Genomic DNA, 14592 nt, shown 5'->3' on the forward strand with positions numbered 1-14592 from the left:
TGACCGGTATCACAGCATGTAGACCAGCACAAGACCAGACCACAGCTATGAAAGATTGTATTGTTATAGCAGAGATGGTACAGACATTTGGTTTGAAAGCCCTCACCTTTCATTAGGGACATGTAATATAAGCCAACATAAATTAAAGCTGAACTCCAAGTAAAAAGTTAAAGTACAACATACTTCTAGGCAAAACTTTTTTTCCATTTTGGATAGAGTAAGGGAGGGTTATAATTGTGGAGATTTCCCTTTACTTCCTGTCCTATACCTATAGCCAAACGGGAATTGAGAGGAAATCCCTGCAAATTAAAAGGAATCTTTTACTTTTCTGGGGACAACCCAATATTTGGGATTTTCCTTACTTTCAATGATAAATGGTAAATGGGACAAATAGAGAGAGTGAATTTGCCTAATGGGGTCACAGCCAGCAATAAAAACTGACAGGTATTCTAATCCTTCTCTAATCTGTCCAAAACTAAAAAAAAAAAAAAAAAAAAGGTTTTGCCTTTAGTTATACTTTAAATACACTGTAGGAATACCCATATGAGAAAGGATTTGTAATTATTTGCCAGTGATCCAGACCATGTACCATACAGCACAGCCAGGTGACATCCAATCTGCACACTATACCTAAAGAAATCCTGTATTTTACCATATGCATGGCAAAGCTACGGTCTGTTTTAATGCCGTGGATGTGCTCACCTTTCCTTCAACCCTCAACTGCTCCATTCAGCCTCCAAACTCAAAATCAGAGCTTACAGAGGACTAAGGTCTTTCTGGAAAAGAGAAATGGACAGAGGGCGCACCAGCCTAGCGCATTATCTTTAAAACAATTTATTGTAATAAACATGAATATACATTATACTCACAAAACGATTATGAAACACGGGCAATAAGCAATGAGGGACCACCAGGGTTCTCCACTGGGCATCCTCAGCTGCCGCAGGCCGTGGAAGGATGTAGACCTCCAAAAAAACGCTTACGCGTTTCGGGGTGTTCCCCCTTCATCACCCTTGAGCTCTGATGAAGGGGGAACACCCCGAAATGCGTAAGCGTTTTTTTGGAGGTCTACATCCTTCCACGGCCTGCGGCAGCTGAGGATGCCCAGTGGAGACCCCTGGTGGTCCCTCATTGCCCGTGTTTCATAATCGTTTTGTGAGTATGTGTATACATGTTTATTACAATAAATTGTTTTAAAGATAATGCGCTAGGCTGGTGCGCCCTCTGTCCATTTCTCTTTTCCAGTATCTTCTTTGGGTTACCACGACCAGTTGAGAGTGGCAGCACAGCCTGAATTTACTACAATTTGACCTGAATCGCATTTTCCAGATACCAGCCGCAAGGCCACCCCTTAAGCGCAGGAGTCATTTGCTCTTTGTACACTAAGGTCTTTCTCCCTGTACCAAAAAAAGAGCTGGGTCACGAGAGGATGATGGACATGCTTCTCCATATCTAGGATTACTGGGTATTTTCCATACCCCTGGCAGCTAAACAGAACAATGAGGAAGTGAAGGAAAGGGGAATATGTGCTTGTGGAGAGGGAGGCATTAAAGCAAACCTTTGTATAGGCAAAACACAAGGTAACTTTGAGGCCTCATGCACACTGGACGTTATTAAAAAATAAAAAAAGCCAGTAGCATTAGCTGTAGAAAGCTGTAAAACGGAATTTTTGTAAAATCTTACCTGTAAAATTCCTTTCTCTGAGTCCTCCGACAGTCGCCGCCCACTTCATATTCATCACCAATGGGGTTATGTCCTTTATTCCGTAGGAGTAGCTAGGCAATAGAATATGTTAGTACAAAGACTTTTAACATATCCCACCCCCAGGGGGTGGTCCCCTCAGTACATAACCCTCCACTTCCTGTATCCAACTCAGTTTCAGTGGAATAGCAGTAGAGAGTACATCAAAACCCCAAAAGAGGGGCGGGGGCGGCGACTGTCGGAGGACTCAGAGAAAGGAATTTTACAGGTAAGATTTTACAAAAATTCCGTTTTCTCTTACGTCCTCCGACAGTCGCCGCCCACTTCATATTCATCACCAATGGGGATGTCCCAAAGCAGTGTAAATATGAGGGGTGGGAAGAACTCAGCCGCGCCCAAGGCAACGCCGTCTCCCCATCAGAGAAAGGAACCTTACCAAAGGAAGGAAACCAGTTGGGCATAAGAACAAAACACTCGCTCAACAGGAGCAAGAAAACCCAGGGAAAAAACAAAAATCCCAAAAAGCCAAAGAACCCGTAACAAGGGCTCTAGGAAACTGCCGCACTAAGAACCTTGCGGCCAAAGGAAGCATCAGCCGATGCCTGAACATCTACTCTGTAGAATATCGTGAAAGTGTGTACAGTCGACAAGTCGCCGCCTCACACACCTGGGCCACAGAGGCCCCATGACGACAGGCCCAAGACGTACTCAGAGATCTGGTAGAGTGCGCCTTCACAGGTACAGGGGGAACTTTCCCCCTCAAAGCATAGGCCTGATCAATGGTCCGTCAGATCCATTTGGCGATTGTAGAAGCCGACGCCGCCATGCCCTTCCGAGGACCTCCCGGAAGGACAAACAAGGCATCCGACTTGCGAGAAGACTCAGTCGATTTGAGATAGACTCTAATCGCCCGGACAACATCCAAGGAGTGAAGCAACACCTCCGTCGGAAGCTTCGGCTTCGCGCAAAGCGAAGGTTTGACAATGTCCACATTGAGATGAAAGTCCGAAACCCTTTTTGGAAGAAAAGAAGGGTTAGGTCGCAAGACCACCTTGTCCAAATGCACAACCAGACACGGAGACTTGCAGGACAAGGCTGCCAGCCCCGACACTTGACGAGTCGAGGTGATAGCCACCAAAAAGGCGACCTTCTTGGATAACAAAGACAGCGAGATCTCCCTGAACCTTTCAAAAGGAGCACGCTGCAATACTGATAGAACTAGATTCAAGTCCCAAGGGGGAAGAGGGTCCCTCCTAGGAGGGATCAGATGACGTACCCCCCGCACAAAAGTGCCAACCAAAGAATCAGATGCCACAGGCCGTTGAAAAAGAACGGCCAAAGCAGACACCTGACCCTTGATCGTGGCCAGCGCCAGACGCTGGTCAACACCCGTCTGAAGGAAGGGCAACACCCTAGACACCGAATAAGCGTCAGGAGAGAAACCCCTGGATTCGCACCAGGCAAAATACGCCTTCCAAGTACGGTAATAAACCTTCCCCGAGGAAGACTTCCTCGCATTTATTAAGGTGTGAATGAACTCAGGGGAAAGACCCCTGTTCTTCAGGACCTCGGATTTAACAGCCAGGCCGTCAAGACCAGCGACTGTAAAGCAGGATGGAAGATCGGTCCTTGCGACAGAAGATCTTCTCGAAGAGGCAGACGCCACGGGGCGTCGATTGCCAGATATACGAGGTCTGCGTACCAGGACCGGCGAGGCCAGTCCGGTGCCACAAGAATCACCGTGGTCGGTTCCGCGAAGGAACCTGGACAGCAATTGAATCGGTGGGAACGCATACATCAGTTGGTGCTGATGCCACGGGGCAACCAACGCGTCCGACGCGTCTGCCCGAGGATCGCGCGTCCTTGCCATGAACCGTGGTACTTTGTTGTTCAGACGAGACGCGAACAGGTCTACCTCCGGAAGACCCCACCTCGCGCACAACATCTGGAAGACAGCCGGGTGAAGGGACCATTCCCCCTGGTCCAGGGTCTGGCGGCTCAGATAATCCGCCTGCCAAATTTTCTCCCCCGGAATGTGAACTGCCGATATTGCCGGGACATGCGTCTCGGCCCAAGACAGAATCGCGGCCACTTCTCGAGCCGCCCGGGCACTCCTGGTGCCCCCTTGGTGATTGATGTAAGCCACCGCCGTGGCATTGTCCGTCTGCACCCGAACCGGGTTCCAACGACGAAGACAGAGGAGTATCGCTCGCAGTTCCAGAACGTTGATCGGAAGGGAGGATTCCTCCGTCGACCAAACACCCTGGGCGGACAGAACGCCCAGAACACCACACCAGCCCGACAGGCTGGCGTCCGTGGTGATCACCGTCCACGAAAGGGGACGAAAAGACTTGCCCCCCGATACTGAGGGGGATTGAAGCCACCACAGAAGAGCCCTTCTGGTCTGAGAACTCAATGACATCTGGAGATCCAGAGACTGCGGACGCCCGTCCCACTTGGACAATATCTCCGCTTGGAGATGTGAAACTGGGCGAAGGGAATCGCCTCGAAAGCCGAGACCATCAATCCCAGACACCGCATGCACGTCCGAATGGACGAAGATGGAACGTCCCTGAGGGACCTGACTGCCACCTGAAGAGCTGCGAGTTTTTCTTCCGGCAGGAAGACCTTCGCCTGGACAGAGTCCAGAATCATACCCAGGTAAGAAGACCGAACCGATGGGCACAATGTCGACTTTGGAAAATTGATCGTCCAACCAAACTCCTGCAGAGTCTGCAACGTGACGGACAGATCCTTCTCCAGACTCTGGCTGGTCGCAGACCGAACCAGAATATCGTCCAGATACCCCAGAACCGAAATGCCCTGGGCCCTCAACAAAGCCAGAACCGGTGCCAGCACTTTGGTGAACACCCTCGGAGCCGAGGCGAGACCAAAAGGCAACGCCACAAATTGGTAATGATCTTCCGCTATGGCGAATCGAAGGTACCTCTGGTGACCCTCGAAAATCGGGATGTGAAGATACGCATCCTTCAAGTCGATGGAAGCCATGAACTCCCCCGGAACCAGGGCAGCCACCACCGACCGCAGGGATTCCATGCGGAACCTGCGCACCCGCACAAAGCGGTTCAGCGCCTTCAAGTCCAGAATCGGACGCACCTAGCCCTCCTTCCTGGGCACGGTGAGCAGATTGGAATAGAACCCTCGAAATCTGTCCCGATGAGGCACCGGGACCACCACTCCACAAAACACACCATCTGCCCAAAAAAGGAACATGGTAAACCGCCGCAGCGGCGCTGTAATGTGCCCCAAGCATGAGAACTCAAGCCCCACAGCACACAGCCGTTCACACAGACAGAAAACTGACACAGAGTGCAGCCAGCCCCCCCTCCTGCAGCCCACAGCATGCAATGTGAGAGATAGGGAAAACGTAATAGTGTGAACACAGGGCAAGGTACACAGTCCCAGACTGACACCCCCCAGACAGACAGGTCCCCACATAAATGCACTTACCTCTTAAATGGCGTGGGGGACCCGCACAGGCGAACAAACCGCTGCACATGAGGCAGGGAGAGTCGCATCCAGGACGCATCAGAAGGTGGGTTGAGAAACCGCACAGCGTCCAGTGAGGTAGCCACCTCACCTAGCATCCCTGCACGGAACAGGGATGGGTCGTTCAGATAACTCAGGAGCGATACCTGACTGAACGCTCGATGGCGGGTCAGCCCGAGACGCAGCCCGCATGATCCTCTTCTTCCGAAGAACTAACTAACGCTGGTAAAATAACAGCTAACAAGAAAGAGAAAAAACTGAAATAAAATCCAAAGAAAGGAAAGAGAGCTGAGACAAGGTGCCCCAGCACAGAAACTTCCAGCTACTCCTGACAGCTAGACAAATGAAACTGAGTTGGATACAGGAAGTGGAGGGTTATGTACTGAGGGGACCACCCCCTGGGGGTGGGATATGTTAAAAGTCTTTGTACTAACATATTCTATTGCCTAGCTACTCCTACGGAATAAAGGACATAACCCCATTGGTGATGAATATGAAGTGGGCGGCGACTGTCGGAGGACGTAAGAGAAAATGAGTTTTTCAGCATTTTTCAGCTTTTTTTTGTAGCAAAGCTATACTCCTACACAAGCTTATGGCTCAAAAATGCCGATAAACATAGAATAGCCATGTTTTTCAGCTTTTTTTAAGCTTTTGGCACAGTTAGTATTTTTACAGCTGAAAAACTCCTCTCAAAACCCACTAGTTCTGGGTTTTTTTTTCCAGCCAGAAAACACCCAGGCCATAAAACGCTGATAACAGCCTATGTGAGCATGGACACATAGGATAACATGCTGGGGAGTTTTACTGGCTGCAGAAAAATAAAATAAAATGCCTGAAGCCAAAAAACAGCAGCTGTAATAATGTCCAGTATGCATGAGGCCTAGAGTCGGGTACACACTATTTGTTTTTTTCATGCAACCCCGTGGGTTAAAAGGAAAAAAAAAAAAAAAATGGTCAGCTCCATGTTTGGCTACACCGGTCAGTATGTTGGCCATTGTCTCCCGACATTCAGCACGAGGCATAAGTGATACAACCTGGTTCAGGATCCACCTCAACCTGTGAATGCCCAATGGAGATAAAGCAGCGCACAGATAAGACCACCCTCCTGTAAGCATTGTCATACTGTTAAGAGTGACAGCACTCTGCAAAAGCAATAGGCATATTGGTCTCCAGAAGTGTCAGCCCTGCCTTTTTGAGCCCCGGTTCACACTTGTGCGTGTGCGGGGTTCGCATGTAATGTCGGAGCGCACTGCTCCGACATTACATGCGATCAGCTGTGCGGTGCGAGTTTAGCCATACAGTTTGTATGGCTAAATTCGCATCGCACCCGCAGCAAACACGCACAGGAGGCATTTTTGCTGCCGCATCAGGATCGGATCGCACAGCGGTTCACACTTGTGCGATCCGATCCTGTGCGAACTGCACGATGGCACTGCGATATGCGATCAAACTGGGGGTGTCGTTAAGCTTACATTGACACCCCCAGCGTATCGCATATGGCAGTGTTAACTGCCGGGGGTGCGTGTGCGATGCGGGAACAGGCTGCGAATTCGCAGCCTTCCCGCATCGCATAAGTGTGAACCGGCACTGAAGCATGAAAGGCCGTTTCCTGCAAGTGACCTTGATCAGTAATGGAATGAAAATGTATGGGCTAAACTATACAGAAGCCACAGAATACTATTAGTTGCAGAGTACTCTAGTAATATGCATCCAATGGGACTGTAGTTACTACGTGGTGTAGCCCAGATACTTTAAGCTAAACCTTTAAGAGGGAATTTCCTGGAAAACGATTGCTTCATTTTCAGTGAAAGCAGATGAAACAACTCATTGGCCGCTATTGGGAATGTTATTTTGTTTTGCCTCAAATTCAATGTAACAAATTATTCCCATTATCCTTTTTTCCTTTAAAACAGCTCCCAGCAACCAGCAGTGGATTTGTTTAAAAAGGAAAAGCACCTGTCATGGTTTACATGCTGTCACACGTCACTAGAATATTCCAATATTCTGGTTTATGACTTTTGTGTTAGAGGAGGCAACTTAAAAAACCCAACACAGAATCTAAGAGCACATTATGTAGTGCTAAAACAGCATATTAGTATGGAGCTTAGGAAGCTGGCGTAATACCATGTAAAACATGAGAGCCAATGAAAATGTGCCCCATAAAGTATAGCTCACAAAGTCTGCTCAGCGCTTTTTGCAAACATTACTCCACTGCAATTTTGGAAAACAGCTTATGTCTTCATGTAGAAAAAATGCTGTAAGATACAAAAAAACTCAGAACAACCAATCAGATATCACCTTGTATTGAGCTTGCATCAGAAATTATTTCTGGCTGCTGTGATTTGCTGCACTTAACACCATGCGCAGAAGAGCTGCACAATGCTGGATAAAATGAGTATACAAAATTTTTTTTTGCTTCGAATAAAGATCACGATTCTCGGCGCAACATTTTCACATTATACAAAAAAATTGGGCCAACTTTACTGTTTAGTTTTTAAAAATTAATTAAAGTGTATTTTTTCCTAAAAAAAAAAAATAGTGTTTGAAAGACTACTACGCAAATACAGTGTGACAAAAAATATTGCAACGGTCGCCATTTTATTCTCTAGAGTCTCTGCTAAAAAAAAAAAAAAAAAAAAAAAAAAAAATGTATATATATATATCTATATATAGATATATCTATATTTAATATAACGTTTGGTGGTTCTAAGTAATTTTCTAGCAAAAAATATGGATTTTAACTCGTAAACAACAAGTGTCAGAAAAAGGCTTCGTCTTTACAAAGGATTTCCAGGCACCTGTCAAAAAAAAAAATAAAAGTCAGCAGCTACAGAAAGTGTAGCTGCTGACTTTTAAGAATCAGCCACTCACCTGTCCCACGATCCAGCTGTGAGCTCACCCCAGCCATCTTCATCCTCCCTCTGTGGTGCCAGCATTTTCACAATAGGCACCCAGCTGTGACAGCTTGTGGCTTCACATCTGGATGCCCAATGAGTGTGTGCGAGTCACGCTGTGCTTCCTGGATTGGTGGATGCAGTCTTCTGAGATATGTCAATGTCCCAGAAGACTGCAGGGGGGGAAGGAGGAGAACTTCCATTCCCGGGCGTAGCGGCGCTCAGAACGGAAGTGGGAGCAGGTACCTGTCAAAATCGGGTACTTGCTCTCCCACATTTTTTTTTTATTGTGACAGCTAGCAGGGAGGGAGAAGAACCCGGTTAACTGTCAAAGCAGGGATCCGGGAGGTGCGGGGGCCAGTCCGTTCATAACATATTACACCCTGAGTATGGGTGTAACAGGTAACATGTTTTGATAGGTGAACTTATCCTTTAACACACTCCAGAAGAGCAGTTTTTAGTCAGGTCAGGCACCACACCGATTCCCAAAAGTAGGTCCTGCACTACTTTTGGCAACATGAAACCCACACAGATGTCTCTTAAATCACCTCCAGACTCGCACTGAAATGCCGGTTTGAAACTCGCACGATTTCAAATCCGCCTTCAGTGTGAACCTTGCCTTATTGTCAAGTTAGAAGATAGAAGTCAAGCTGAAGTTAGAAGATGATTGGTTACTGTGTGCACCAGTTTTAATAAATCTCCCATATGATGTTACGTATCAATGTGGATAAAATGTCTATATTAAAAAAACCTGTACTGAAATAAATAGGTCAGCTGCCATTGCTTCCCATTACTAAAAATACTAGTTTCCTAGCGATCTTTGGTGTAAATACTTTCCAAATCGCTGACCCAGATCAAGCATGCAGCAACAAAAGTCAAAGCAAAAATCGAAGTCTTAACAAACATACAGATTAGAAAGCCTTGGGTTTGGGGACTCAGTATGGCCGACACTCAAACAGCATTTTCAGCTGTCTGGTGCAAAGACAACTTCACAGACTGTAGGTTTAGAGAAAGGCACCTGATCTCCTAAACCAGACAAGCAGAAAAATTTGTTGTCTGCACCCACCCTGCTCTAACTTTACTGGGAGCCATTGAGAAGTATACTGTGCCCACCACTACAGAAAGTTATGGCATAAAGGGGAGGGAAAAATAGATCATATTCATATTTTATCATCTTACGGGTGACTGTTGGTGTGATGAGAATGCGAGTAACCACTTTATTAAAAAAAAAAAACTAAAGAATCAAAATGCATTGACCAGTCAAAACCCTTCTATTTTTTTTTTTTTTTTACAGGAAGACTTGTTCATTTTCCAAAACTATTATGAGCTTTACATCATGATCTTTTATATTCTACTCTAGAATTACTGAGATCCTTCTTAGTGCCTACATAGCTGGCTTTTGAAACACCACAAAGTTTACACTTTTTTTCCATTAAAAAAAAAAATAAATAAAAATAAGCCACATACACTTATAAGGTCTCTGGTAATGCAAAGTTCTACACAAGGAAAACAGTTTAAAAAAAAAAAAAAATATATATATATATATATATATATATATATATATATATATATATATATATATATATATATAGGTTGGGGTAATTCCCCAGTAGATCTACATTAAGAAAAAAAATTCCCTGGTAAGCAATCAGACTCCAGTGGAATGTTACGTTCATTCACCGTAGGTTACCGAAACATCAAAGTCCAATTATCAAAATAGAATATTAAAAATAGAATACAAAAAGATTGTTAATAGTGATGCAGCTGAAGATATTTTAAAGGCTGGTATTACATACAATTATATTCTAGAAAATGTAGAATAAAAAGTGATTCTGGAGATCAAAAAAGTATTATATACTGTATATAGATCTATAGTGCTCTGAAAATTTAAGTCACAAACACATCATTCTTCCTTATCAACATCTTCAGGATTTATCTTCTTATTTGTCACCTGAATAGGAGTAAAAAGAGAAAAAAATAAAAAATTTATGTACAGAAGAAAATTATATTTTAAATATTTTATTTGAAAAACGTTTTGATTAAACCGGTTATACTTTGTAGCAAATTACCTTGTTTCTGGAGCCTTGATTCCTGCAAAACCAAAAAAATTTGTTAGATTTACCATCCATATTTGGTAGTCTGCCACTAACAGCTACAGGGCGCAGTCTTCCAGCCAGCAATCGTAAATAAAAAAAAAAACATTCAATCACAAAATAAAGTGGTTGTACCCCGCCCACTGTCTGCAGCGTCATTTGTCCCATTCTATGTTGTACAATACCTGGTTGATCATGCCTGTCCCTGTGTCTCCCTAGGTGTGCTGACCACAGTAATCATGGCTGCTGATCCAGGATACCGTGATCAGTTTATGTCCCTCCGTCATCCTGCTCTCTACACAGTGTCTCTACCTCTCTCCATATCAGTTCTGTAGTCTGTGAGCCAATCTACTCCCCACTCCACCCCTCTCCTTCCTGTGTAATTCTAGTCCCTGCAGCTGCTCCAGTAAAAGAAACCTGCATAAATTCCTTTGATCCTTACTAATTTAGGTGTCTGTTGAGCAGTGTCTGTGTGTTTTCCTACAATTATAATGCTAAATACCTTCTTTGCAGAGCTCTGCTGTGCTGACATGTGACCTCCCTCTGCCAACTTGCATTCATCATAGGGAACTCTCAGTCCCTCCCACTGTACTCACTTGCATCGGAAGGAAAGGAGAGGAAGGCCACATGACAGCACAGCAGGGGTCTGCAAACAGGGAATTTAGCGTTATCATTTTAGGAAAACACACACACGCACACACACACACACACACACACACAACTGAATAGGGGCCTAAAACAGAGAGAAAAAGTAGTTCATTCATGTGACTTTACAACCACGAAAAAGGAGTAAAGACTTTGCAGTAACTTACTTTTATTTGTAGCATCCCCACTGCTCCTATATTTGCTGCATGTATTTTTGTAATACATTTCAATGCCATTTTTTTAAAATCTTTTTCAAGAGGTAGTGTGACCACAAAAATGGGATTTTTGACTTACCATAAAATCCATTTATCTGATGTTCCTTGACTGACACAGCTTTTGATCTTTTTAACCATTTGGTTATACTGCCCCCTACAGGAGTAGGACACTAGGCAGAAAAAAGTCTGGCTACACCTATGGGCAGTCCCAGGGGGTATACTCCCTCTCTCTGCTATAGGTACTCAGTTTTCTTACAAGCGGTGTCAGAAGAATTACAACTCCACAGAGGGGTGGGTGCTGTGTCCGTCAATGAACATCAGAGAAATGGATTTTACGGTAAGTCAAAAATCCCATTTTCTCTTTCGTTCCTTGAAGGATACAGCTGTTAATCTTCTTAACCATTGGGACGCCTTAAAGCAGTGTTAAACATGAGGGGTGGGAACAGCGAAAAGGAAATTCCATAGGCTAAACTATAGCCAACCAGGTAAACAGGAGCTCAACAACTGGAGCCCACCTGAAAGGAACAATACACCCTCAAAGAGGACCAGGTCCTCTAAACAACAGCCTGCAAAACCAAGACCAATGAGGGGGGTGCCTAAAGGGAAGGAGGGGAACCCAGGGGTCCGACCGTCCCATGGGGGGAGTCACTTACCATACCAGGAACCAGGCGAGCACCACTCCAGACAGAACCTCCTCTCCATCGAAATGGGGGGCTGTCAGCCAGGAGGAACGCTGCAACTTGGGCCGAGACCTGGTCGTATGCGACCTCGCGAGACATTTAACTCGCAGGCGAGCCCCTGTCCAGTGGGGATATGTTGCGGCCAACCTAGGACAGAGTTGAGGTCTGCACGCGCTCGCTGGCCAGACTGGAGTGACCACTGGATCTAGATTATCCAGCCCGTCGCCCAGTTGATTGTAGCTCTCACAGGAGAAAAACCAGGAAAAAAAATTCTATCTAAAAAGGAAAAAAATTGCCAGGACCATAGATCCCAGCAAGGAACTATGTCCTTACTCCTGACTAGGCGGAAAAAAAACTGAGTACCTATAGCAGACAGAGGGAGTATACCCCGTGGAACTGCCCATAGCCAGACTTTTCTTCTGCCTAGTGTCCTACTCCTGTAGGGGGCAGTATAACCCAATGGTTAAGAAGATCAAGAGATGTGTGTCAATGAACAAAGAGAAACATTGGCTAGGAGGTGTCTAGTGGGCTTAACCCCTTCAGTGCCAATGCCATTGGATTGATGTCACTGCTCTAAAGATTCAGCGGTGTTGTCAACCCTCCCCAGACACACACACTTGCCCGAGCTTTGCAGTCACCTGATCGCTTGGAAAAGTGCAATACTTCCTCAGATTGGCCAAGTTTGTGACATCAGCCGATCTGACAATTGGAGAAAGCTTTTTGCTCATTCATAGAATTCAATGCTCCCTGTTAATGGCTGAGCTGCATTAAGTCCGACTCGATTTTGCTCCGGGAGTGGGACCGAAAGTTCTCATCCCATTGCCGAAACGCAGCACTGTATACTGTATGTAGCTGACGCTAAACACAGCCTAAACAGTGCACTCAGCTGCTGTAACCATTAGTGAAGTAAAATGATTCCTCTGGGCCAGTTTGGTCCAAACTAACAATTTAAAGTTCAATGAAATATGGATATCCGCTTTAAAAAAAGGACTGCAAAACCTTTATAACTGAAAAAAAAACACGCACACACCCCCGATTACATTATATATATTAAATTGAAGCACGTTCATTTTAGGAGCCATCAATAAAAGCCATCAGTGGTATAAAACCTGCATTTTGTACAAATGATAAATAGGTCTACCTATTGGATGCTCCACTAGAAGGTAGGTTGTCATGGCGCTGGTTCCTAAGGAACCTCCTATTTTCTTCTTGGTTTCTTTTTCTTGTGTCCTCCAGGATGGGGTTCTGCAGGGTGTTGTTCATTCTTGGCGACTGGTACCGTTTTTCTGTTAGAAGTGTTGTTCTCGCAGGACGTGGAGGTCTAGCTGCATTCTCCCTTGGGTATCGGTTAGTGCCCACACTGGCATCAACTTTTGTTGGTAGAATAACAAAATGCACATTTTATTTATTCAAAGTGTATTAACTTTTATAAAAGCATCTTTAGCTGCTTAACAGAAATCTGAAGGTGTCCCCTCATGATCTTATTTTTATCATTAGTATATGATATATGTGAATAATCAACTAAAATGACATTAGTGGTATTTACTGACAGGTTAAAGCAGTTGTAAAGCTCAGTATTCACATACACCTATTTAAATTCATAAATGTGTGCACTTCATAAGTCCATCTTTAAATTTTTTTAAAAAAAACTTTCCAATAATTTGTTTTCTGTTTTGCAAACTCAAATCACATGATCGTTGTTTATTTCAGAATTATTCACGGATCTACACGTGGGCGTGCACAAAGCTGGGCCATTCACGTCATTGTAGGAAGTGACATTTACCACCCAGAGTCAGTGTTTCTATAGTAATGAAACATAATCTTACCCGAAGGCATGATATCACTTCCCCTTTCCCCGGCTGCTTCAAAGAGGAGGAGGATCAGCGGAGAAAGCCACTGTCAATCAAGGGAGGAGTAAAGGGTGGGGAGGGAGAGGCGTGGATTTACACTGACCACAAAAGATATAGGCACACTGTGTGCTTGCACAGCGTGTCTGTATCTAACAGTGGGCTGGCAGGGAATCATAAAACGGACCGCACTAACATGGGTTGGCTGCCATGCTTAATATAGTCCATTTACTACCAGAAAGATGGGAACTAGAAGGATCAACCAGTTAATAGAGAAGCACTGCAGGCAAAAATGCAATAGTGATATTAAAAAGCTCACCTTTAGGCTCCATTCACACTGCCGCGACTTGTCAGCCTGACAAGTCGTGGTCCCTTGCGGTCCATTGACTGGTACAGGACCCGTTCTAATAGGAGCGACACAAGTCGCTCCGACTTAGAAAAAGGGTCCTGTACTACTTCGGGGCGACCTGGAGGCGACTTGCATTGACTTCCATTATGTGAAGTCAGTGCAAGTCGCGCCGAAGTCGCCGTGCACGGGACTTCACAGGTCGCCCCCGAAGTCGTGCCGCTTCAGTGTGAATGCGGTCTAAAGAGACAGAATTTTTTTTTATTTCCATGTTTAAAAACACTTTAAACTGTGGGTCGTTTGTTCTAAAATGGAAAACGATAACAGATAAGCAGGAACAAGAGCCCTTTGTTGTTTTATTACCAATTGTGCAATCAAATAGCAAACAAATAGAATCCATTTTGTGCTAACCCAACTTTAGCAACGTAAATTCTAAGTGGCTGCAACAGGTTACTGTACATGCGCATATTGGTCAAAGTAACAGTTTCACTCTTCTCTATGGAACATTAGAAGCATGTACTCCTCTTCCACTTGCTTGCCTGGAATTCCAGTTCACATTTAGGCAGGTTCAGATTTCTGTGAAGTTGTGAACTCTTGAGTAAGTTGAAACTTAAACACGAATTGTACACCCCTCCCCCATTCCTATCTGCAGGTACTCATG

General features: G+C 45.0%; 1 protein-coding gene across 2 annotated transcripts in view; it reads right to left on the reverse strand.

The window, feature by feature from the left end:
- Nucleotides 1–9703: 9703 nt before the first annotated feature.
- Nucleotides 9704–14592, reverse strand: part of TRAFD1 (TRAF-type zinc finger domain containing 1) — a 77899-nt gene continuing 73010 nt past the window's right edge. For both annotated transcript variants that reach the window (XM_082253498.1, XM_082253499.1), the window contains exons 10-12: nt 12880–13108; nt 10175–10196; nt 9704–10056 (exon numbers count right to left, since the gene is read on the reverse strand). In XM_082253498.1, coding sequence (XP_082109624.1) covers nt 10009–10056; nt 10175–10196; nt 12880–13108 — 299 coding nt within the window. In that variant the 3' untranslated portion in view covers nt 9704–10008. The remainder of the gene's footprint in view (nt 10057–10174; nt 10197–12879; nt 13109–14592) is intronic.

The sequence above is a fragment of the Pelophylax lessonae genome (genome assembly GCF_965119305.1).
Source record: "Pelophylax lessonae genome assembly, chromosome: 1".
Classification (NCBI taxonomy): Eukaryota; Metazoa; Chordata; class Amphibia; order Anura; family Ranidae; genus Pelophylax; species Pelophylax lessonae.